Raw genomic sequence first — 23,427 nt, forward strand, 5'->3', positions numbered from 1 at the left:
GTTGAGTAAAAGAAAAAAAGAAACACACACGATTATTTTATACAACTACCCTCTTATATCCAATATTTTAGACGCCCAACAGGTGATTTGTTGTTTTGAATAATTACTTTAAAAATTTCTCCAAGAGATCTATTTTTCGTACCTTTACCAATATTGACTCTAGGGTCGTGACAACGATTTATGATGCACAATTACTCTAACCCACGTTTCGCTGCTGGATGTGTGATGTATGCCATACAATCACTCTTCTTTTGTGAATGTTGACCAATAATTTCCATACGCCCAACTACCTTGAGGTTGAAGTACCTGTGATTGTGATAACACAGTCGGTGAAAGGGAAAGGAGGTGCCAAAGTTTGGTCCAATTTCTCTTAAGTACTTACATACACTCAATAGCAACATATATTTGACTGCTAAATTTAACAAATTGCTTAAACTGAGTGATAGTTTATGTTGGATCAAATCTAGTGGCCAAATAAGCGTCGGCTATAAGTGTCTGCATTAAACCTCGTTGATTTCTTGCGTTGAGTAACATTCACTTCACTTGAGCTGCTTCTTTCAGTTTAGGCTTTACCATATGTCTATATCCATATATGACTTGTATCATGCTCTCAGCTATCCATGCTGCACTTTCACCGTTTCTCAAGTCACGTTGTTATATTTTTCTAATTGATTCACGTTTTCGTTGTTTTATCGAATTGAATTTAGCAAAGTTAATTACAACAACATGCTTCATATTCCTAGTTCACCTAGTTCGATTGATCACGATACACTATCCCGTTATTGCCGAATTGTACGGCAACGTAATACAAAATCGTAGATACAACACATTCAAATAGGAATCAATTCGATGAATGTTTCAAATTCGAGTTACTAACTGTGTTGTTGAATTGTTTGATCGGATGGACATAAAGTAAATCAAAATTTTAACAACTCATTAGCCTGTCGACATGAATAACTTCATCAGGAAATACGAACCCGGATCGATCTTTTTTGTGAGGATCTCAAAAATCCGTCAATCCTATTTATTCATCGTGCGAGGATCCATTTTGTGAGAATTTCAAGAATCTAATAATCATATTCGTTCATCGTGTATCGTGCCGTTAAAATTATTTTAAATATTTTTATTTAAAATTAAATATAAAAACTGACCGTACAATGTTCGATAAATAGACACGATTCACATATCCCCAAAATCCTCAGAAAATGATCCTGTTGGAGAAAATACCACGTAACTTGTGAACAACTTCCAGTGTCCAAGGCATGGAACTATTTAAAAAGTAGGTAAAATCCCATCAATAGATTTGACCATTGCACTTGCGTGAAGGTGATTTTCGCACGTTAATTCATTTTCTTTTTTAACTATTCATCTTTCGTCTTCAAATTGAATAAATACAAACAAATCAAATCGACAAAGAGTGTCCAGAAGGAAAAAAGATGGATAAACAGGAAATTCTAGCATATGTTATGAAGGAAAATATACACAATACCATCAAACATATATATCAGATTTGTCAGAGAGATTCCATTCAGTGAACCAGTACTGCCAAAACAGTAAGAAAATATCTGAGAATCGATACACAAAATCTCTGACTCATGCAATGAAAGGTTGGAAACCATCCCTAAATAAGCTCCCTATCCTAAGCCCCAACCCCACACACTCCCCCCAAAACACACCAAATATAGTATTGACAGCTCGGCAAAAGTAAAACTTTTGGTTGGTGTTTGGAAGCCAAGAAAATTTCACTCAGAAAATTAACCCATCTGTGCAATTTCCTCATTGGTGGCAGTGGCGGTGGTTGTGGTTGTTTGGCTCTGTTTCTGTGAAACAGGATACTTAATGGAATTGAGTTCGACCTTGCGCAGGGCAGCTTTGCCAAGATCAACACCACAAATGTCAGAGAGCCTGACCAGATAAAGCAGCACATCAGAAAGCTCTTCCCCCAGGTGCTGCTTTTCCTCCTCTTTCCAATCTGGCAGCCCCTTTGGAACCTCCCCTTTCCATTGAAATATCTCAGACAGCTCTCCCACTTCGCACACCTGAGATTTCATCAAAAAGGCCAGACCTTTGCATCAATTTATGAACAACATCCTTCTGGTTGTTTGAACAAAAAGTACAAGGCCAATAAGCACTTTTGGGAAAAGGGTAACATAGAAAGTGGGGCACTTGAAGATTTTGACATGACAAAAACGAAAAATAGAAAACATCTCTTTCCAAATTGCATAGAAAGTCAAATTTGAACATTTCGCACTCACCGCTTAACAAGTTCGAATTTCCTTTCTCCTAAGTAGATTAGATTGATTAGATTAATTAGAATATTGCTCTAATACGAACAAAGTCACAAACTTTAAGAAAAACTTAATTTGGGTGTCACAAACTTTAAGAAAAACTGAATTTGGGTTTTGATAAGAGAGTGAAAAGGAATTGGAAACAAACAAAAATAAGAACCGACTTGAAGGCAAGAAGCGCGTGCAAAATAGAAAAAATAAGCCAGAAACCACAAAACCCCAATTTGTTTATTATCAAATATGCAAAAACCAAAATACAGTGAGTCAGCTGTGGTTAAATTTGGTCAAATCTTTCACAATCCCATGATGAAAGTGAATGCAAAAATATGAAAAAAAATGAACAAAAATAGCAAACCAATCAAATTTTTATTAATTTGGTTTCTCCCCATTTCATGGATTACCCAAATTATTAAACAAACACATATCAAACAGTTAATGGACATGAAAAATGGCATGAGAAATTATCAACCAAAATAAAAAAAGCAGAAGAAATATTTATGGGGTTGGAAAGATGAACAAACCAGAGCTAGGAGAAGGTTTCTGGGGCTGTGGAACTGATCCCAGTTTCTCGCTTTGGCAAACTCAGCCATTTTGTTCTTGAGAAGATCAAGGGTGACATTTTCTCCTTCTGCAAAACCAGTCATCTTTTCTCTATCTCTCTCTTTCTCTCTCTCTAGAAACAAAGGGAAATATGGAGAGTGATCACACGGAAAGGGAAGGGATTTAAAGAGGGAGGGAGCAGGAAAGATAAGACGGAGAGCGAGACAGCTAAGCTCTCTGCCCTCTCTGCAATTACTCCTCGTCAGGCGATTCACGGTATTTTATTATTTTAATATATAGAGTTCATGGTGAGAAAATATTTACATTTTCTTTTTGGGATTCTCGTATATACCGCTGTTTGTTTTTAAAATAATTCTTAATTTACTATTGTAAAGTTTCGTAAAATTTTATATTTAAAATTTTTTCATTCTCTTTTTATATTTAAACTTTAAATTTTGTGATATTTTTATTCTTTTATTTCTGTTTAGAACTCAATTAATTGATAACGTGATATGTTATTAGACAAAGATTATGCAAAAACATGAAACTATAGGCCCATATGAACATATAAAACAATTAATTATTAGAGTTTTCTCACTATTTTTAAGTGATAGTAACGCTCATCATTTTATTTATTAATTATATTTTATTATTTAATTGAGTCCACTTGGCATAATATGGCCAAATCAATAAGCCGCGATGCACAAAGTTGGCGAGTCATCTTCCCACATAATTTGTTAATTGAACAATTGACAAAAATGTTAAGGATAGAATAATTGACAAAAATGTTGAGGACAGAATGAAAGTGACACAAAAATAAAACTTTTGGTATGAAAATAAAATAAAATAAATTTAGTTATGAAAAATGAAATTCCACAATATATGAGGATAGTGAAGTAAGAATTACTTTTATTTTTATCTGTTTGTTTCAATCGGATGATACACAAAAAGAAACATTTAGTACATGTGTATAAAAAATGTAATGTGTAACTAAATATTGAATTTGAATTTGGTGAGTTTTTACTAAACTTTTTGTTAAAATAGCCGAACAAACTCATTTAGTTAAGGTATTTTATTTTATTTTATTTAAAAAAATAACAACTGGTACTAAACCACGGTTATTCACTCTTTTCAGGAGTTGGAAGACTCACAGAGGCATTTCAGCATTTTCCTAACCACAAATCTGACTTTCACATCAACGACAAATTTCGAATACAAAACCTCAAGTTTTTAGATCCTCTATGTGGCTGAACAACGGGGGTATGAATCCTTCTTCTTCCCTCTTCTTTACATTAACAACAAAAAAACAAACATACTTGGAAAATAAGGCGTTACTTTGGAAGGGGGTATAAGAAATTTTTATGGGTGCAAATTACGTGGCATATCTCTCTTTCCTGTAAAAGCAAGCGGTCGACACAAATACAACTGTCATTGTAATATTTCGAGGGACAAACATTGTTTGCCCTTTACTTTCGGTGTCCTGTGCCTATCTGTTTGTGTGGTCACAGTTAAGTCACGTCAATATTTTATATTACTATTCATTTTTATCTTATTATATGTATAAAAAAAATAATGTAAAATATTAATATGACTTAACCGTAACCACACAAAACAAAAAAGCACAAGATAAACACCAGAAGTGGAGGGCAGCCAACCCTTATCCTATTTCGAGATGTTAATACAAATATTATGTAGATAAAAGTGGACATGTAAGTTTCGGAGCAGGTACGACACAATCATTGTACGAGTGATATGTAAGTTCACCTCTAATTATAAAGTATATTAGTACATAAAAGATTCAAATATTTAAAGAATATTATTTGACTACTTAAATATGAGTAAAAATTCTTACTCAAAACTCTTAGTATTTGAATTACAGAATTTTGTATTTATGATCAAAATCGTTCATATTATCATCTCAACAAAAAATTAATTAAAACTAAGATCGTTTAATAAATTTATTTTAGTAAATACATAGACTATTTATAATACTTTTATCAATTTCGTTCATTTGTTTTCTATACAGTTCAATGACTAAACGACCTTACCTTTAATTGATTTTTTGTAGATAGGATCTTTACAAGGTGATTTATAATATGAACAGTTCTAATTACAAAATCGAAATTCTATAAAGTAACAAAAAACAATTTTGAGTAGGAATTTCTACTCATTATTTGAGTAGCCAAGAATTGTTCATATTTAAATTGGAGTGAAATAGTAACGTGATTTACCTATTTAATGGAATATAGTTTCATTGGTGTTATAGTGACGTCACCTGTTACATAACTGTTTTCGCCTATACGAAAAATTGATAAAGAAATAGAGAAGCCGTTGTTCATATATAACGGGCACTGACTACTGGCAGTTGTGTTGTACGGAATGGACACGTGTCGGTTGGCATGATTCTCCGCTTGGGAAAGGGATCCGTAGAACCAAATCTACCCAATAAATCAATTTGGACTCTTAAATTTTATCCAACGGTTAAAAACAGATGACCCTTTTAAAAATTATAATAACTTTAGCCGTTGAATTAAATTTCAAGGATCTAAATTGATTGATTTGATGAATTTGGTAGAAATGATCCATAAAGGATCTCATTCCCTCGGCTTGGTACGTGGTGAGCCACATGTGCTATGTAAGGACCCATGTGTTCTGCATCTTCGAACTCTCATTGGAAATTGGCCCGATCCCCTTGTGAACACGGAAAATTCCTGAAACGAAAGAGACAAGAACAACGTGCACAAAATAATATTTGTGTTTGATGATTTTGGGTTACAATCTCTCTCAAATTTGATCCTCTGATTCGATCTCCGTAAGGTGTTGATTTGTGGATGTTTCGTTGATCCAAGGGCCGTCGAGGCTTGATCTTGGATGAACTGTTGGAAGTTTCTTCAAGGGGCCGTGGGCTTGATCTTTGAAGGTGGATTTGAGCGGATCTTCAAGGAGCCGTTGGGGTTTAATCTTGATGATGAGTGTTTCTTCAAGGGTCGTTAAGGCTTGATCTTGAATAACGGTGATGAACGGATCTTCAAGGGCTTTTGGGCTTGATCTTGAAGAACGGTTGAATGTGTGTATTTGTTGATGTTTGTTGATCCAAGGGCCGTCGGGGCTTGATCTTGGATGAACGGATGATGAACGATGGTGCTTTCTTCAAGGGCTGTCGGGGCTTGATCTTGAATTGGTGGAAGTTCTTCAAGGGCCGTTGGGGCTTGATCTTGGAGGAGGAATTTCTTCAAGGGCCGTTGGGGCTTGATCTTGAAGGAGGATTTGACGAAGAACGAAGAGGGCTTTCTTGATCCTTCGTGATTTGCTTGAATTTGGGAGGTTGGATGCTTGAAAGCTTTAGAGTTTCAAAGCTTCAAGGATTTTGGATGTGTGGGGAGTATTCTCTTCCATTTTGGGAGTAGAGAAATGTATTTGTGAATTGGTTTCTTGATTCTTTGATGGAGGAGCCTATTTATAGGCTTTGGGAACGAATCACCACCATCCATTTGTTTTGGTGGATGTTGTAGGTGAATTTTGGTGGATGTTGTAGGTGAAACTTGGTGGATGTTTGTAGGTGAAACTTGGTGGATGTTGTAGGTGAACTTAGTGTATGATGTAGGTGAAGTGAATGAAGGTTGTAATTTTAATACAATGGTCAACATTTATTTCACCAAAATTTCAATGTTTACAAATGTAATCTTAATGCAATGGCTAACATTTATGCCACCGAAATTTCAATGTCTACACCCCTCATATATGGTTCTCACACAATGTCCAACTGTTGTTGCATGAGACTTCTAAGCCTGCCATGTCACCTTTCAAGAGTTTGAGTGTCAATCTACAAGTTCAGCACAGTACCAGAGAGACTTTTTATATTAAAAGGGTGTTTGTTTGCCCTCACTAAAGTGTACTGGATTGGACAGGACTAAGAGTTAGTCTAGTCCCATGTTTGTTCTCGACAGAGACTAGGTTTAATGAGACTAAGTCTCACTTGCTCCGACAAAAACGCTCGCTAGGGGGTCTTCCCTTCACCCTTCCTCGCTTTGCCCCATCTCCGCTTCGCTTCACCCTTCCCCACTTCGCCTTCCTTCCCTTCCCATATCCCAATTGAGCTTCGTCGTATTTCCTTTCCCAGAAAAGTTAGAAACGTCTATCAAAGAGATAAAAAGAGAGAACAATGGAGTTGCTATGGCTTTGCTGATGAGAGGAGCATCAAAAATCGGGTACGAGATTTCGGTTCAGTTGGGCAAACATGGAACTTCGATTGTCGTCAGGCATTTCTGTAAATTTCTCACTATTAAATTTAATCCCTATTTTTTAACTACAATTTGCTCCAATATATGATCATCTCAGTATTTGTTAGTATCTTGTGTTTGTGTTGTTTGTTGTTGATTTTGTTTTATGGGTTTTATTCGGTGATGCTTGTTTTATGAATTTTGTTTTTTGTGTGCAAAAAACATGTATAATAGATTGTTGTATTTGTTGCAGGCTATCATATTTGAGGTCGATATGCGAATTTATATATATATTTTTTATGATTAGAAAATTAAAAAAGCAACAATGCTAGAAATTGTAGGATTTGAGGGCTTGGATTTGTGAATTGTCTTTGAAATCTCAAATTATAGGATTTTTTTGCTCAATGATTTCCGCAATCATGGTTTAGGGTTCTAGAGGCTTGGGTTTTGTTGGGTTTAGCTTTCAATGATTTTCCATAATCGATTTTTGTGTGTTTTTTTAAATAGTTGAGGTTGATGCATTACTTGAGCATGAGTTTGTTCTTATGTATGCTTGTTATAATGAGGTTTAGCCAAAGTCATAAAAGGTCGTCGTAGGAGTGAAAAGGGAGACTGAGAAGATCAATGTGATGATAATTTAGGTCATTGAAAAGAAGATAGTGAAGAATACAAGTACCACAAAGGAAGGATCAAAATCCTATATGGAAAAATATTGATACAAGAGGGGACGCATTGATGAACTAATAGGTAACACCCATAATAAAAAAAGAGAGATAATGATGTAAATAAAAAATGATTCTCTTTCTATCTTTGGCATCCCTTATGTGCAATAAGATCGCTTCTGTTAAGCAATATGAGACTTGTTTCTTTTTTCTTGTGTGAGGTATATCCTAATTATGTTTCCATTGATTTGTTGTGTTTGTTTTTGCTATTAGGTTTTTGTTGGTGTTTCTCTTGGATGAGATTTAATTGATATATGCATTTGACTAGCTATGTTGCAACTCTGCATAAAATCATTTCTTGATTTGCAGTTTCTCATGGCTGCTGAAGTCCATTTGAATAGGATAATTGTAAATGTATTGCTGAGAGCGTATCCCATCACCTGAATTAGTTTGCATGATTTGTTGATGCCATTTGATGATCATAGTGATGACTGGATTTGGTTGGTGCAAACTTTTCACAGAAAGAGTTTGTAGTTTAATTTTGTGCTGAAATTTGCAAGTGAAACCATTGTTTAAAGAATTGGCCAGGATTGATGGACCATTTGGGTTGGTATGTTTCAACTCATTAAAAGTGATTGCTGGTTATTGTGCTATTAATTTATATATAGATAAAAATCGCAAAAAAAGCCTGCTCAAGGTGAGCAAATACGTTTTAAATAAAGAGAGGCAGTCAACCAAGTGCTGAAGCCATATTTACAATTACATATCGGTTTCTTATTCAGTCCCAGTCACAGAAACAAATGGTAAGGGTTCTTGCTAACAAAAAGAAGTAAAGAAAGTAGTGACTTGATTCATCAACAATTCTGCTTCTCTGTTGAATCAGTTCCAAGTGAGCCATAAGTAGTCATCGGTGTTCCTAGTTCTTTTGGTAATGCTTCTCCAGAAGACATTGATGTTCCAAGTTTTCTCAGAAGTGCTTCTTCAGTAAACATTGGTTTTCTAAGTTCATTTAGGAGTGCTTCTTCAAAAGACATCGGTTGATCGGGTATGCTGCTTGAGAAGACATTGACTTTCCAAATTCTTTTTGCAGTGCTTCTTCAGAAGACACCAAATTTCCTAGTTCTTTGGGTAGTTCTTCAGAAAACATTGGTTGATAGGGTAATGCTGCTTGAGAATACATCGAATTTCCAAATTCTTTTTGCAGATGTCTTCTGTTTTTTTACACTAAACTAGCAATTTTTACAATGTCTACTTGCAGGCAAGTGGTTTACTGTGGACATGCTCAAAGCTTTGTACACTTTGCTTTGTTGCTGGAATTGTTGTTGGTTATACGCTGAAGCGACATGTCTGAAGTTGGGCTTCCAAACTTCTCAAGAAGATTAGAAATGATTGATTGCAACTGGATCACATTTATACTGATCCATGTAATGCGTTGTTCTCCATAGAAGAATGATTCTCCAACAATAGTTGTTTTCTCTAGAGGGTGCAATTTTGATTAGCTTTCTGCAATTATAGTAACACTGCTTCTGACGATTCTGACCTGATCAACATATATTGTTACCAACCTTTGTTTTTTATTATGTTAATGATAAATTTTACAAGCTAACCATCAGTAGTGCCTCTGTTCCTATACTTTGGAATTGTTGCAGCTGCTGATTTAGCCTCGCTTGCATGATCAATGTGATTTAAGTCGGATGAATTCTGAATATCAAGTCGGAAAGGTATCTCTTTTGCTTGTATTGTCTGCCATGAATACTTGTTCATACTCTCCAGGCTAGGTTCTTGTCCTTTTCTTGTTTTTCCATCGAAATTTCAATATGTTGGGTGCATATTCACTTGAATTTGTTTCGTCGTTGTAGATTCTTATTTTCGTCATTGTCAATACGACCAGGTCATCTTTCTTCCCATGTTTTACGGAAAGTTTGTATTATATTGGATATGTATGAAAAACAGTTGCATTTACATCTTTCTAAGCTACTATCATTATACATCTATATTTATCTTTCTCTACGGATACTCCATATGATTAGAAAAATATAGCTACTTGGTACTTTGCCGATGGTGGTCTTCTAGTTTTAGAAATACTCTGAATTCAAACTGTGTCGTTGTCTTGTGACTGAGTTCATGTGATAGCACCTTTGGCTCCTTTGCCAACATTGGCATCCCATAGTAGAATACCCCTACAAATTAGCTGATTCGTTTAATCTCTCGGTTCTTTGTTTCGTTGCTCTACTAGATGCATGATTAGGGTTTCGTTGCTCTACTAGATGCATCAAGTTTGGACCAATGCTACTTTTGAATAATGTATGTTTCTTTCGTTGGCAAGAAAATTCGGTTTTTGTATTTTTATTGAGTCTCACTCTCATCCTATATTATTAATTTTAATAATATCTTTAATTAAAATAAAACAATAATGTAGTCCTAGTCTGAGAAAACACCAAACTGGTGATAGTATTGTTTTCATTATCCTGCTTCTTAGTCTGACACTGCACCAAACGCTTCACTAAGCTAGTCCAGCTTAGTCTAGTTTAAGCCAGTCCAGCTTAGTCCCTAAAGCTAATTCAGTCTGAGACAATCTGGTGCCACAAACGCACTCTAAAGGGCCAGTTTTGAATTTTCAATTCAAGGCAGAAATTTGTGTACTCTACGTTAGCCAAAAGACGGTTATTTACGAAAGTATTGTGTTTGGATTTTTGAGGTTGAGAACGAGTAGGAAAAATGCATTGATGTTATAAAAATGTAAAAGTTATAGAGAGATAACCTTTATTCGGGACAGGAACGAAGCAGTTGTAGAGTATTATACCAACACAAGCTGTTGCAGAGGAAGTAATGTATATTATTACTATTAGATATTTTTCTCTTCCTTTTCTCTCTGCTTTGTTGAACATTCGTAAAGCTCTATTTATAGAGCATCACCATGGAAACAAACAAAAACACTGTTAAACATATGACATGTTCACTGTATGCATGTGGGCATACATATTATACTATTTACAACACTCCCCCTTGGATGCCCACATATCAACATCAGTTGCCTCATTAAAACCTTGCTTGGAAAAACCCTGTGGGAAAAAAAACATAGCGAAGGAAAAAGAGTACAACTTTATCCGGATGGTGTTGAGCATGCTTATGTTGCCTCGTTAAAACCTTGATAGGAAAAACCCAGTGGGAAAAATCCTAAGCGAAAGAAAAAGAGTACAACATGCATGTATCATGGATGCTCCCCCTGAATTGGATCTCCCCCTGATTCTGCATTCTTCAAATTTGTAAGCCGACGTAATCCGATTCCCTGCACCAGCTTCTGAAATATGCACTTTGGTAGAGATTTGGTGAACAAGTCTGCTAAATTTTCATTGGAACGAATTTGTCTGACTTCAATAACTTTAGCCTTCAGAAGTTCATGTGCGCTGAAAAATCTTGGAGATATGTGTTTAGTCTTATCACCTTTGATAAATCCTTCCTTCATCTGGGCGACACAGGTTGCATTATCTTCATGGATGACAGTTGGAGTGTCTGTCTTTGAAGGTAGACCACATGAATTCCGGATGTGATGGATCATTGATCTTAACCAAGAGCATTCACGACTTGCTTCATGTAGAGCAATTATTTCCGAATGATTGGAAGATGTTGCAACTAACGTTTGCTTCGTTGATCGCCATGAAATTGCAGTATCTCCATTAGTGAACACATATCCATTTTGTGAGCGGGCTTTATGCGGATCGGAGAGAAAACCAGCATCTGCGTATCCAACAAGGATTTGTTCATTTGTGGGCTTGTCTGAGTAGAAGAGACTCATATCTGTTGTCCCACGAAGGTATCGTAGAACATCTTTGACTCCCTTCCAATGACGAATTGTTGGAGCAGAGCTGTACCTGGCTAACAAGTTAACTGAAAAAGCTAAATCTGGTCTAGTACATTGTGCTAAATACAATAAAGCACCTATTACGCTCAAATATGGTACTTCTGGACCAAGGACCAGTTCATCATCTTCCTTTGGACGGAATGGATCTTTCTTAATGTCTAAAGAACGAACGACCATTGGGGTGCTAAGTGGATAAGCCTTGTCCATGCCAAATCGCTTCAATATTTTTTCAATGTAAGCTGATTGATGGACCAAAATTCCACTAACACAATGCTCGATCTGCAGGCCTAGACAATATTTGGTTTTCCCAAGGTCTTTCATTTCAAATTCGCTTTTCAGATATTCAGCAGTTTTATGGAGCTCTTCAGGAGTCCCAACTAAGTTCATATCATCAACATATACTGCCACTATAGCAAATCCAGAGTTGGATTTCTTAATGAACACACAAGGGCAGATGACATTGTTGATATATCTTTCTTTAATCAAATACTCACTGAGACGATTATACCACATTCGCCCAGATTGTTTCAGCCCATATAGTGATCTCCTTAACTTGATTGAGTACATACCCCGTGGCTTGTTTGTTGCTTCAGGCAACTTAAGTCATTCTGGGACTTTCATATATATGTCAGTATCTAATTCCCCATATAGATACGTGGTGATGACATCCATAAGGCGCATGTCAAGTTTTTCTGAAATCACCAAACTTATTAAGTAACGGAACGTAATTGTGTCCATTACAGGAGAGTATGTCTCCTCATAATCAATTCCAGGTCTTTGTGAAAAGCCTTGTGTAACGAGTCGTGCTTTGTATCTAGCAATCTCGTTTTTCTCATTGCGTTTCCTTGTAAATACCCATTTGTAACCTACGGGGTTTACATCAGTTGGGGTTTGGACTACTGGTCCAAAAACACTTCGCCTTTCCAAGGAATTTAATTCTGCCTGGATTGCATCTTTCCACTTAGGCCAATCTTGTCTTTGTTTGCATTCATCAATAGAGCGGGGCTCAATATCATCACTTAATATGATTTCAGTGGCTACTGCGAATGCAAACATATCGTCAATGATTATTTCATTCCGATCCCACAATTCATTAGTACATGCATAATTTATGGAGATTTCTTTGCTTTCATGTACTTCTGTCTCTTCATGGCCATTTTCTTCTTCTGGAAGTCCAGAGTCATGAATTGTGGATTTGTCATTTACTCTCTCTTCCTGAATGATTTCATTTGGATTCAGTTGTGCCCTCGTCTTTCTTTTCCGAGGGGCTGAATCTTTTGAACCTGGTGGTCTACCACGCTTCAGGCGTGCACCAGATGAATCATTCGCTGCCACTTTATTTTGTCCAACAGGGACATCAATTTTGGCAGGTGCATTTGCAGCTGGTATATGCGATTTTGTCACTTTCATAGCGTCATTAAATGCATCTGGCATTTGATTGGCAATGCTTTGAAAATGACGATCATTTTCACTTCATTTTCACATTGAAGGGTTCGAGGATCAAAATGAGACAAGGTGGGAACAACCCATGTCAGCTCTTTCCGTTCTTCTGGAACGGTCTTTTCTCCCCCTAACGATGGGAAGACTGTCTCATCAAAATGACAATCAGCAAAACAAGCTGTAAACATATCACCTGTCAAGGGTTCCAAATATCCAATAATATATGGTGAATCAAAACCCACATAAATTCCCAGTCTACGCTGAGGTCCCATTTTAGTGCGTTGCGGGGGTGCAATAGGCACATAAACATCACAACCAAAAACTCGTAAATGTGAAATGTTTGGCTGATGTCCAAACACGAGTTGTATTGAGGAGTATTGGTGGTTGGCTATAGGTCTCAATCGAACCAATGATGCAGCATGTAGAATGGCATGTCCCCATGCAGAAACTGGCAATTTGGTTTTCATAAGCAGAGTGCGGGCTATTAACTGAAGCCGCTTGATCAATGCTTCTGCTAAACCATTTTGAGTATGGACATGAGGAACAGGGTGTTCAACATCAATGCCCAATGTCATGCAGTAATCATCAAAGGTTTGAGACGTAAATTCACCAGCGTTATCAAGTCGGATTGATTTAATGGGATAATCTGGGAATTGTGATCGTAACTTAGTTATCTGAGCAAGAAGTCTCGCAAAAGCTACATTCCGAGTAGACAAGAGACAAACATGTGACCATCTGGTGGATGCATCAACCAAAACCATAAAATATCGAAATGGTCCACAAGATGGTTGAATAGGTCCACAGATATCCCCTTGAATTCTTTGTAGAAATGATGGGGATTCAGCATCAACCTTTAGTTGTGATGGTCTAATTACCAACTTCCCTTGAGAACAAGCCTTGCAAGGGTTATCATTTGAGATAGCAATGTCTCTGCTCAATAATGGATGTCCATTAGAGTTGGTAATGATCCTACGCATCATGGTGGATCCTGGATGACCCAGACGGTCATGCCAAAGCATGTAAACCTTTGAATCAATGAACTTCTGGTTCATGATAGTATGTGATTCAACTGTCCTTATGTATGTATATTATAATCCACTCGAAAAACCACGCAACTTCTCCAATATACGCTTATGGGTATCATTGGAGGTAATGCATAGATACTCCACATTTTTTGCACTTTTCGTTTCAATGTGGTATCCATTTAGACGTATGTCTTTGAAACTCAACAAATTTCTAGTAGATCGAGTAGCATACAATGCATTTTGTATGGACAATATTGTTCCATTTGGTAACATAATCTGGGCTTTCCCTGAGCCTTCAATCACATCTGAAGGTCCTGATATTGTTGTTACCCCTATTTTTGTAAGCATTAAGCTTGAGAAATACTTTCGATCACGAAGTATTGTATGTGTGGTTGCACTGTCTGCAAGACAAATATCTCCACCATTTCTCATGTTCTGAGAATAACCACAGTTTTTATGCATGCTTTCTGAGTAAATGGAATCACAGTTAACAAACAATTTATAACAGGAAATTTACATGCCATTTTTATTGAATTTGAAAAACTAGTTTTAGACAACAAGTTCAGCATAATAAAAGTACATCAAACATAAACGATTTAGTCGGACCGATATACTTCATTCCCCCTTTCCATAATGAAGTCTGAAACATCTAGGTGAGTTGCGTCAAATTGCCCTGATAAATCAAACACTGGATCAGGTATATCCATTGGTTTAGCCTGGTCGAGAAAATTGGTCTCGACACCCTTCTTCTTGAGGGAGGCTTGATACAACTCCACCAGATGTTTTGGGGTACGACAAGTTCGCACCCAATGCCCATTGCCACCACACCTATGGCAGGCTCCTTCAGAGTTCCTGGGAGCATTGGTCATGTTAGCTTTGCCTTTGTGACGATTCACATGTTTGAAGCTCGGGCCAGAATTATGCCTCTGAACCTGGTTGTGAAACTGACCACCATGGTTCTTGCCTTTCCTATTCCATCGACCTCGTTGTGGCCACGTCCTTGTTTATAATAATTACCACCAGAGGATGTGGCGTTCACTTCGAGGGAAGCATCATTTACTTCTGGGAATGGTGCAGATCCAGTAGGTCGGGAATTATGGTTTTTCATCAGGAGCTCATTGTTCTGTTCAGCTACCAGGAGTACAGATATCAGCTGGTTGTATTCAGTGTAGCCTCGCGCTCTATACTGCTGCTGCAGGAGCACGTTATTGGCATGAAATGTGCCGTAAGTCTTTTCCAGCAATATTTCATCAGTAATGGTATCCCCACAGAGCTTCATCTGAGAGGTAATCCTGAACAACGCAGAATTGTACTCCACCACTGATTTGAAATCCTGAATTCTCAGGTGAGACCACTCATAGCGAGCTTTTGGAAGAATCACCGTTGTCTGGTGATTGTATCTGCTTCGCAAGGCCTCCCAGAGAGCTAACGGATCTTCAACCGTTAAGTACTCACTCTTTAGTGCCTCATCAAGATGGCGCGAATAAAGATCATAGCCTTCGCCCGATTTTGAGAAGATGAGCTGCTTTCTTCCCTGATGGTATCTCCAAGATTCCCTGCTTCCAGATGGATCTTGGTATCAAGTACCCAAGTAAGGTAATTCTTCCCGGTAATGTCCAGGGTAGCATATTCCAGCTTAGCCAAGTTCGTCATTTTCTTTTCTGAAAGAAAATGAGATGTGTAAGAACTTGCAGTAATAAGTATTCCTAGAGGAATGTGATGTTAGAACTTCTGGTTCTTACAAATTTTTCATTTTGATCTTCAGGCCAAAATGATAAGCACTCGAAACTTCTGGCTCGAGATTTTCAGGGTGAATAAGAAGGGCGATTGTACCGCACCATTCTCATTGAAAGAATGTAACATGGAATGGGCGATTAGCCCGCACCACTCAAGTAGCAAGAAAATTGAAATACGCAGAGCAGGGTGGGCGATTATACCGCACCACCTAAAATTGCAATGAAATTAAATAACAGGTAAATTTAAATTTGGAGAGCAAGGAGGGCGATTATACCGCACCACCTAAAATTGCAATGAAATTAAATAACATGTAAATTTAAATTTGGAGAGCAAGGAGGGCGATTATACCGCACCACCTAAAATTGCAATGAAATTAAATAACAGGTAAATTTAAATTTGGAGAGCAATGAGGGCGATTATACCGCTCCACCTGAAATTTGCAATAAAAGTAGATCTGCAGTCCAAGATAGGCGATGATACCGCACCATCTTGGATCGCAGTAAGATGAAATTTACAGTTCAAGATGAGCGATTGTACCGCACCATTTTGGATTGCAGTAAAATGAATATAAATACTATGTTAGTAATCAATATCCAAACCAAACAAGTAATCAAAGATGTATGTAACCGCTAGTTGGAGAACTACGAGCAGGCATGGAGCAAATAGTTCGTCGCGAGGATATACCGCGCAGTTGAGGCAGATGAAGAAGATGAACAGGAAAAACCTTAGAGGAAACTTTTTTTTTTTTTTTCGTTCGGCGGAGAGAAATGAGAGAATGATTTCCTTTATTGTTTAGTGAATGTAAATGAGACATGGTTATACTTAGAAACTCATGCTGATAACGTGTTATAAAAATGTAAAAGTTATAGAGAGATAACCTTTATTCGGGACAGGAACGAAGCAGTTGTAGAGTATTATACCAACACAAGCTGTTGCAGAGGAAGTAATGTATATTATTACTATTAGATATTTTTCTCTTCCTTTTCTCTCTGCTTTGTTGAACATTCGTAAAGCTCTATTTATTGAGCATCACCATGGAAACAAACAAAAACACTGTTAAACATATGACATGTTCACTTTTATGCATGTGGGCATACATATTATACTATTTACAACAATTGAGTCAATATTAGAGTTGTTAAAATGATTCTTGAATACGGGTCAGCAACTATCACGATTCGTTAAAGATTCAACATTATATCACTTCGATTTCTTAAAGAAAAGAAATTGGGTAAATTATCTAGAGTTTGACTTTTGGTCTCAAATTTTGATAAACCAACAACATTTTTCAAATACTCAACCAATATGCTGATAAAGATCGGAGATGACGTAAAAAGTTAACAGCAAGTTAATGGAATTTATGATTCAGCATTTGGACGAGTGCGTACTTGAATCTTTTCATGAGCAAATTGTGTTGGTCTTGTTGATGTGGATTTCATATTAATGTATGTCTTGTGATGTCCCAATCAAAATGTGTAACTTTGACTCATTTTATTGTGACAGGAACACGGATGATACACTATGTATTTTTACGTAAGTAGTGAAATTTTTTATTTTTTAAGTTATTAATTTTTTAACAAACATATCTCATCATTTGTATAATGACACATGATGTATCACTCCGTGTACTGATCACATTGAAAAATCTCTCGTGGATAAGATGTGAAGTCACCAAACCTGAAGACAAATGTGATGCGACTCAAGCACATATTTGTTGCATGGGAAAATCAAAAGAAAATGCATGTGAAGGGATAAATCTCTCTAGGCTTGACTTTGACGAATGGCTTGCATGGAACTTCATTCCACACAACTTTCCTTGTACAAACACGTTAGGCAAGATACATGCCCAAAGGTTTGAGTGTATGTGTACATGAAGATTAGGCAAGCCATGATAGGTGCAATTGTAGTCAAAACTGAGAAATAACAAATTACCTTAACCAATGAGCAATTGTAGTCAAAACTAAGACAATAAAATTACGTGACATGTTGATTGACGTTGCAAGTTACATATGCATGAAAATTTACTTCATTCGTTGGATCTTTTTTTTTTTTTTTTGGAAACTCATTCGTTGGATCTTTATGTCATGTTGCTTGAGCTATTATTTGGTAACTCATTCGTTGGACTTTAAGTCATGTTGCTTGAGCTATTATTTGGTTAATTGCAAGAGAAATCAAAAGCTAAAAGATTTACCATATTAGCTCTTCTACATACAAAAGTATTGTGTGTGAGACCTCTTGTGACATTCACTGCACCAATATACAAGGTTCTGTATAAGATTGGAATCCGCCATACCCAAAAACAGTCAAAAAAGGGGAAAAGAAAATTGAAAGACAATTACATCACTAAAACAATAATCATTGTGGTCTAGTACTCCTGTGGATGTTTATATGGTGAGAGAGGCAGCAAAGTGCATATCTAATTTAGTCGCAACTAAATCTACAGATCATGTAAGCAGATCTTTATTATAATACTTTAGATTGTTTATCCTCATCATAAGAATATATATAAACCCTAGCTAGAATATATTATATGGGTAATATTCATATATGCACCTCACATATATTATAATGGAACACTTTGGATGCGGTCCTTAGCTATCAATATTCTTTGATTGAAACCTTGTTAGTTTTTAGTTTTTGATTGAGGTCCCTGACATTAATGTAATAATGTAAGTTACTATATTTTTAAAATTAAAAATTAAAAATTGAAATTTGTAATTGTTTATATTAATGAGATTTTAAATAAAAACCATAATTTATAGGATTAAAAATAATAAAATATAAATGATACTCTCTATTATATTGTGTGTGTGTGTACATATATGTATGGGTACATTAACCAAAATTAACAAAAAAAGTTATTGTACCAAAACATGGATACATTCTCAAATCAACGAAAAAGAATGTACCCATATAAGTTTAAACATGGATTAAAAAATTTGAAAGGGTTTTATATTAAAAAAAGGGTACATTTTACATATAACAAATTTTTGATATATTTGAGAATGGGTACATTTAAGATTAAAAAAATTTAAAAATTATATGAATGGGTACATTTAAGATTAAAAATTTGAGAATCTTTTTATATATAAAAAAAAAAACTAATAGGTACAAACTTAATTTAATTTAATTTTTTTTATTATTTTGGAAATGTTTGAATTGAAAATTAATTAGAAGTTTAATAGAGGTGTGAGTATTAAACCCTAAATTAATTACTAATTTTTATATTAAAAAATTATATAATAAACATGTAAATTCATTATCACATTAATGCTAGGGACTTGAATCAAAATTTGAGAACTAATAAGGTCTTAGTCAATGAACAGTAAGAACTAGGGACCAGATACTAATTTTTCCTATTATAATATATATATAACCCTAGAATATATTAGATATGTGACATTCATATATGCATGATAATGTTTTGCTATAGAATATTATGCAGCAGTTTTATAGTTTCTGCGAGGGGTGAGAGGGACCTGGGAAATAAGGCAACGCATTAATATCTTATATCTTACGTTTTGTGTTCAGAAAAAATGGGAGATTAAAAAATAGAATTGTGTACCAACTAGTAATACGGTATAATATATTTTTCTCTATATGAGTTCGATGTCTTATTTTCGACTTTCATAAATGATTCTTCGTGTTGTATTTGATATATTATTTTAGTTATATAACTGTCATTTGTGGTTTAATAAAACAGTCTTCCACTCTTCAGAAGAAAAAAATGGAATCGCGTTTCAAATAAGACTGTATATTATAATCTGTTATGCTGCTTCCAATTATGACTATGCACTAAAAAACGAGGATAGCTAGTTGGGCACACGAAGTGTCATTTTCCCCAAACTCTCAAGACCAATTGGGTTGCATGTAATCTGATCTCTCTCTCTCTCTCTCTCTCTCTCTATCTGTTTCTGGGGATCATTAATCAAATTAGTCCACGCGTATTAGGCATGCTAAGCCCCACTTAGAGGCAATGATCATCTTTTCTTGGTAACAAAGTGGAGTAAAGGCTCTATTACAGCACTATAAACACACCAATCTATGTCCATCCCCAGCTACCAGGCCAATGGTAATCTTTTCATGTTGCTAACTTGCTATACATTCCTCACCTTAGAAATGAAATCACTATGACGTAGCCACGGACACATGATACAAAATGGAGTAGGCTGAACTTTTAAGTTAATTATTCCAGGATGGAAATTTTATTAGTGTTATATGTGTTTATGACATTTCCAAAATTAACTTTTACGTGTTAAACCTACATCCTCATCTCATAAAGAATCATATGAAAACGTAAATTGACCATAAATAATTCTATTAAAACAAAACAACGATAAGAAGAGAAGCAGCAGGTGAAATGGTGAGGTATGGTGGTTCTGAGGCAGTATCGGGTGAGTCGCGAGTCTTGAATTCACTGTTTAGTAATTGAAAAGACTTTTAAATATATCATGTACACATTTTTAATCATGTTTGGTATAAAAGTTGGAAGTGCTTGAAGTGTTTCTTTTGAAGAAGCACATGTTGTGTAAAAGTATTTTTATTGAAAATACTTCTGAACATAAGTTATGTTAAAATAAACAATTTCAAACGAGTCAGTGATCTAACTATTGCACGTTACCGTTATCTTCATTTTTTTTTAACTTATGCAAGAGATGCAAGTGAAGAAGTTGTCAAGTTGTCATATCGTGATACTAGTAGAAAGTTAATAGAAGATCAACCAATCAAAAAAAGAAAGTGAATAGAAAAGGTCCGGGGACCAATACTTGTCTGACACTCATCCCAGTTACCTCCCATTTGTTTATGTTCATAGCTTCCTGGTTTCATGGGCACGGGAAGCTTCTCAGAACCAGTGAGAGTCAAAGTGATCATATAACTCCCAAAAGCAACAGATCAATCATGCATTCATGTTAGATTTGAATATACACACACAGAGAAGGGATTTTTTTTTTTGGCATAAAAAAAGTGAATATATTATGGAGAGAGAAGGATTATTCACATGCTCATGAAAGATCAGAAGATACCTCAAAAACCCTAATTATATAGAGCCCTTTGACAAATTACTGGTCTCTCTTCACTCTCTATAGACTTTCCACAAAGTCTGGGGTTTTTTTTCAGTCATAGTCGTAGTCTTTAGGGCAAAATATAAAACTTTGTGTCACCATCCAAATTTTAGATGGACAAAAAATTGCCATGGACCGAAAGCAAACATCTTTTAACCGAATTGTGTTATCATCATCACAAGTTTTCAAAGATTAGGATTGGAATTTGGTGTAGCCAATTTTTCTGCTTTGTAACAAAGTAGCAGTTACAAAGGAGATTTTGACCCTCACAGATTTTTAGGTGGACGCTTGTGAAGCCACAGTAGTAAGACTACTAAAATTGTCCGGAGGGTACATGTGAATTTGTGATCATGCAGCTAAGATTTTTTTTTTGTTTAACCTTTTCTCGTCGACTAATTGACATTTTTATCTTACAAGATCGAATGAATTGTTGCTCAGTCTTTTTAAATGATTGTTAATTGTTGACCGATAAGATTTTATTGTGTGTACTGTATGATCAATTAAAAGTCGATTAAAAGGCTAACGTCATCTGGATGTTTGCAAATTCGGGAAGTAATTTCCAGACTCCACTTTCTTCCCCGGCATTACTTCCTTTCTACTCTTACAAATTTTTTTTAGTACAATGTTGTATTTTACACTGAGGGAAGAGGAAAGTTCGACTAAGCCACACAATGGGCAACCTAATTTGGTATCAAATTCGCCATTGACAAGATTCGAATCTAAGACCTCTCACTTACAAGTGAAGAGTGTTGGAAAATATTAGTATTTATATTTATTTTAGTATTTGGATTTTCTTTGTTAGTTTAGGAATTGGGCTTAGCCCATCCGAGTTAAGGTTTCTTAGGTTTAGTTCTCTATAAATATTGTTTGTAATTTAGTTTGAGAAAGAAGTTAGTCACAATGTAGCCTCTTAGGGTTTTATAGCCGTTTCGGCATTCTCAGTTTGTTTAATAATATTCTTATTATTTTATAGTTTTGTTCGTTGCGCGCTCTGATATTAAGAGGAATACTACAGATCCTAGTACTGAGTGACATTTTTACTCTTACAATTGTATTGAACACTTGTACTGAATAAATCAAAAGTGAATCGATAATAGAAACAAAGGAATGAGTGCACCAAAATAACGAAAATTTGAAATTACTATCCTACAAATAATTATCTATTCTTGGCCCAATCAACTGCATTGGACCCCCTCTTTATGTAAGAAGAATCAGGGTCCAATACACATTCTAAAGCCTAAAGCCTGAAGTGATGATTTTTCAACTAGGCTCAAAGTCATGACATTTTAATCTTTGAAATTTCAAAAGGGTCTAAACCCTAGCATGTGTCTGTTCATTCATTCTGTACCACCTGAGATCCATGAAGCGCCAACATTGTCGTTCACTCAAGTTCTAATGCGTGGGTTAGTAACATCATATAATTGCACACTTGAAAAATTCCTCCGCTCTCCATGCGCATACAATATTTTAGCCGAACAGCACGCGAAAAAGGGAATTTGATGGAAACATGCCAAAAAAAGAAGAAACTGCAGTAAGAGTAGGAAGGCCAAGTGCATGAAAAGCTGTTTTCAGCCGAACAGCACGCGAAAAAGGGAATTTGATGAAAACATGCTAAGTAAAGAAGAAACTGCAGTAAGAGTAAGAAGGCCAAGTGCATGAAAAGCTTTTATCGACTGGTGTTGCATGCTTGTTTGTACACACTGCAAAATGGGTCCTCATTTTCTGCCTTTATCGTTTTCAGTTTTGTTATTTTGTGCGGGTTAAAAGGATCGTACCAGATTGCCCATGTGAACCTTTGTTTACTTATGGCCCAATTCTAGGACCACACTCCACTTTCATTTCATATCTGCATTTTCTATCTTGTAGAGAGTTGAAAGCCTCACTACTTGTTCTTAGTCACTTGGATTCAAAACCTAAGTTCTTAGTTTGTTTCCATTCTAGTATCTTGGGAAGGAGATGGAAGACCGAAAGTCGAATTGTTGTTAAATTGATAATGGTAAGCACTCTATCATTAAAGCTAAGATTTGTACGAGTTGTCGAAATTAAAGCAGATGACGCTAATTTACCGTAGTGGTGGAAAACAATCATGTTTATGTACCCTAATGTGAGTTTGATCCTCACTGGTCTCCCTACCCCCTAACAACTAACAATAAAAGCTTTCTTTTGAAAATATGACCTAGCCCATAAAACTCAATTTTCTTTACAAACAATCCAACATAATTTTTTTTTACATGAATAAAATTCGGTGACTAGACTCCACATAAGCAAATTAATTAATTCTATTTGACTTTACACATTTTGTATCTTTCGGATGCCTAAAATATCATTATAGTTTTAATGTAAATAGTTAATTGTATGCGGATTTGAAATGATATAGTAATGATTCTCCAAAGAAAAATACATTACTTATTGCGAAATTTTATTTAAACTCATATTACCTCATTCTAAATCTAACGTAAACTTTAAATGTGAATTGTCTTTTTATCTAATTGCATAGCGGATTTGAGTTTTTGTTGAAAGTTTAAACATAGTGAATTTTTGTCTGAAAAATATAAGTTGTAAGGGCCTATATTTAAACAACAGACAAAAA

At 35.7% G+C, this 23,427-nt stretch overlaps 2 protein-coding genes across 2 annotated transcripts; both read right to left on the bottom strand.

Annotated features, from left to right (window-relative positions):
- Positions 1-1,441: 1,441 nt before the first annotated feature.
- On the bottom strand, positions 1,442-3,146 carry LOC103435914 (uncharacterized). Its single transcript, XM_008374347.4, has 2 exons — positions 2,810-3,146; positions 1,442-2,039 (listed from the first exon to the last, which is right to left on the bottom strand). The coding sequence occupies exons 1-2, from the start codon at positions 2,930-2,932 to the stop codon at positions 1,755-1,757; spliced, it is 408 nt and encodes a 135-aa protein (XP_008372569.1). The 5' UTR covers positions 2,933-3,146; the 3' UTR covers positions 1,442-1,754.
- An 11,783-nt stretch (positions 3,147-14,929) lies between these two features.
- LOC139196190 (uncharacterized) lies at positions 14,930-15,690 on the bottom strand. The gene is made up of 2 exons (XM_070821857.1): positions 15,625-15,690; positions 14,930-15,571 (listed from the first exon to the last, which is right to left on the bottom strand). Exons 1-2 carry the CDS (start codon positions 15,688-15,690, stop codon positions 14,930-14,932), a joined length of 708 nt encoding a protein of 235 aa, XP_070677958.1.
- Between the last annotated feature and the right edge of the window lie 7,737 nt (positions 15,691-23,427).

This window comes from Malus domestica, chromosome 05, assembly GCF_042453785.1.
Source record: "Malus domestica chromosome 05, GDT2T_hap1".
NCBI classification, from domain to species: domain Eukaryota; kingdom Viridiplantae; phylum Streptophyta; class Magnoliopsida; order Rosales; family Rosaceae; genus Malus; species Malus domestica.

Bases quoted from the DNA above. Each gene is read 5' to 3' on its own strand.
- LOC139196190 (XM_070821857.1), bottom strand. From the start codon at position 15,690: ATGACGAACTTGGCTAAGCTGGAATATGCTACCCTGGACATTACCGGG. The intron at 15,572-15,624 runs GTACTTGATACC...AGATACCATCAG, and splicing joins GGAAGAATTACCTTACTTGG to GGAAGAAAGCAGCTCATCTT.
- LOC103435914 (XM_008374347.4), bottom strand. From the start codon at position 2,932: ATGACTGGTTTTGCAGAAGGAGAAAATGTCACCCTTGATCTTCTCAAG. The intron at 2,040-2,809 runs GTTTGTTCATCT...ATGAAATCTCAG, and splicing joins GAAACCTTCTCCTAGCTCTG to GTGTGCGAAGTGGGAGAGCT.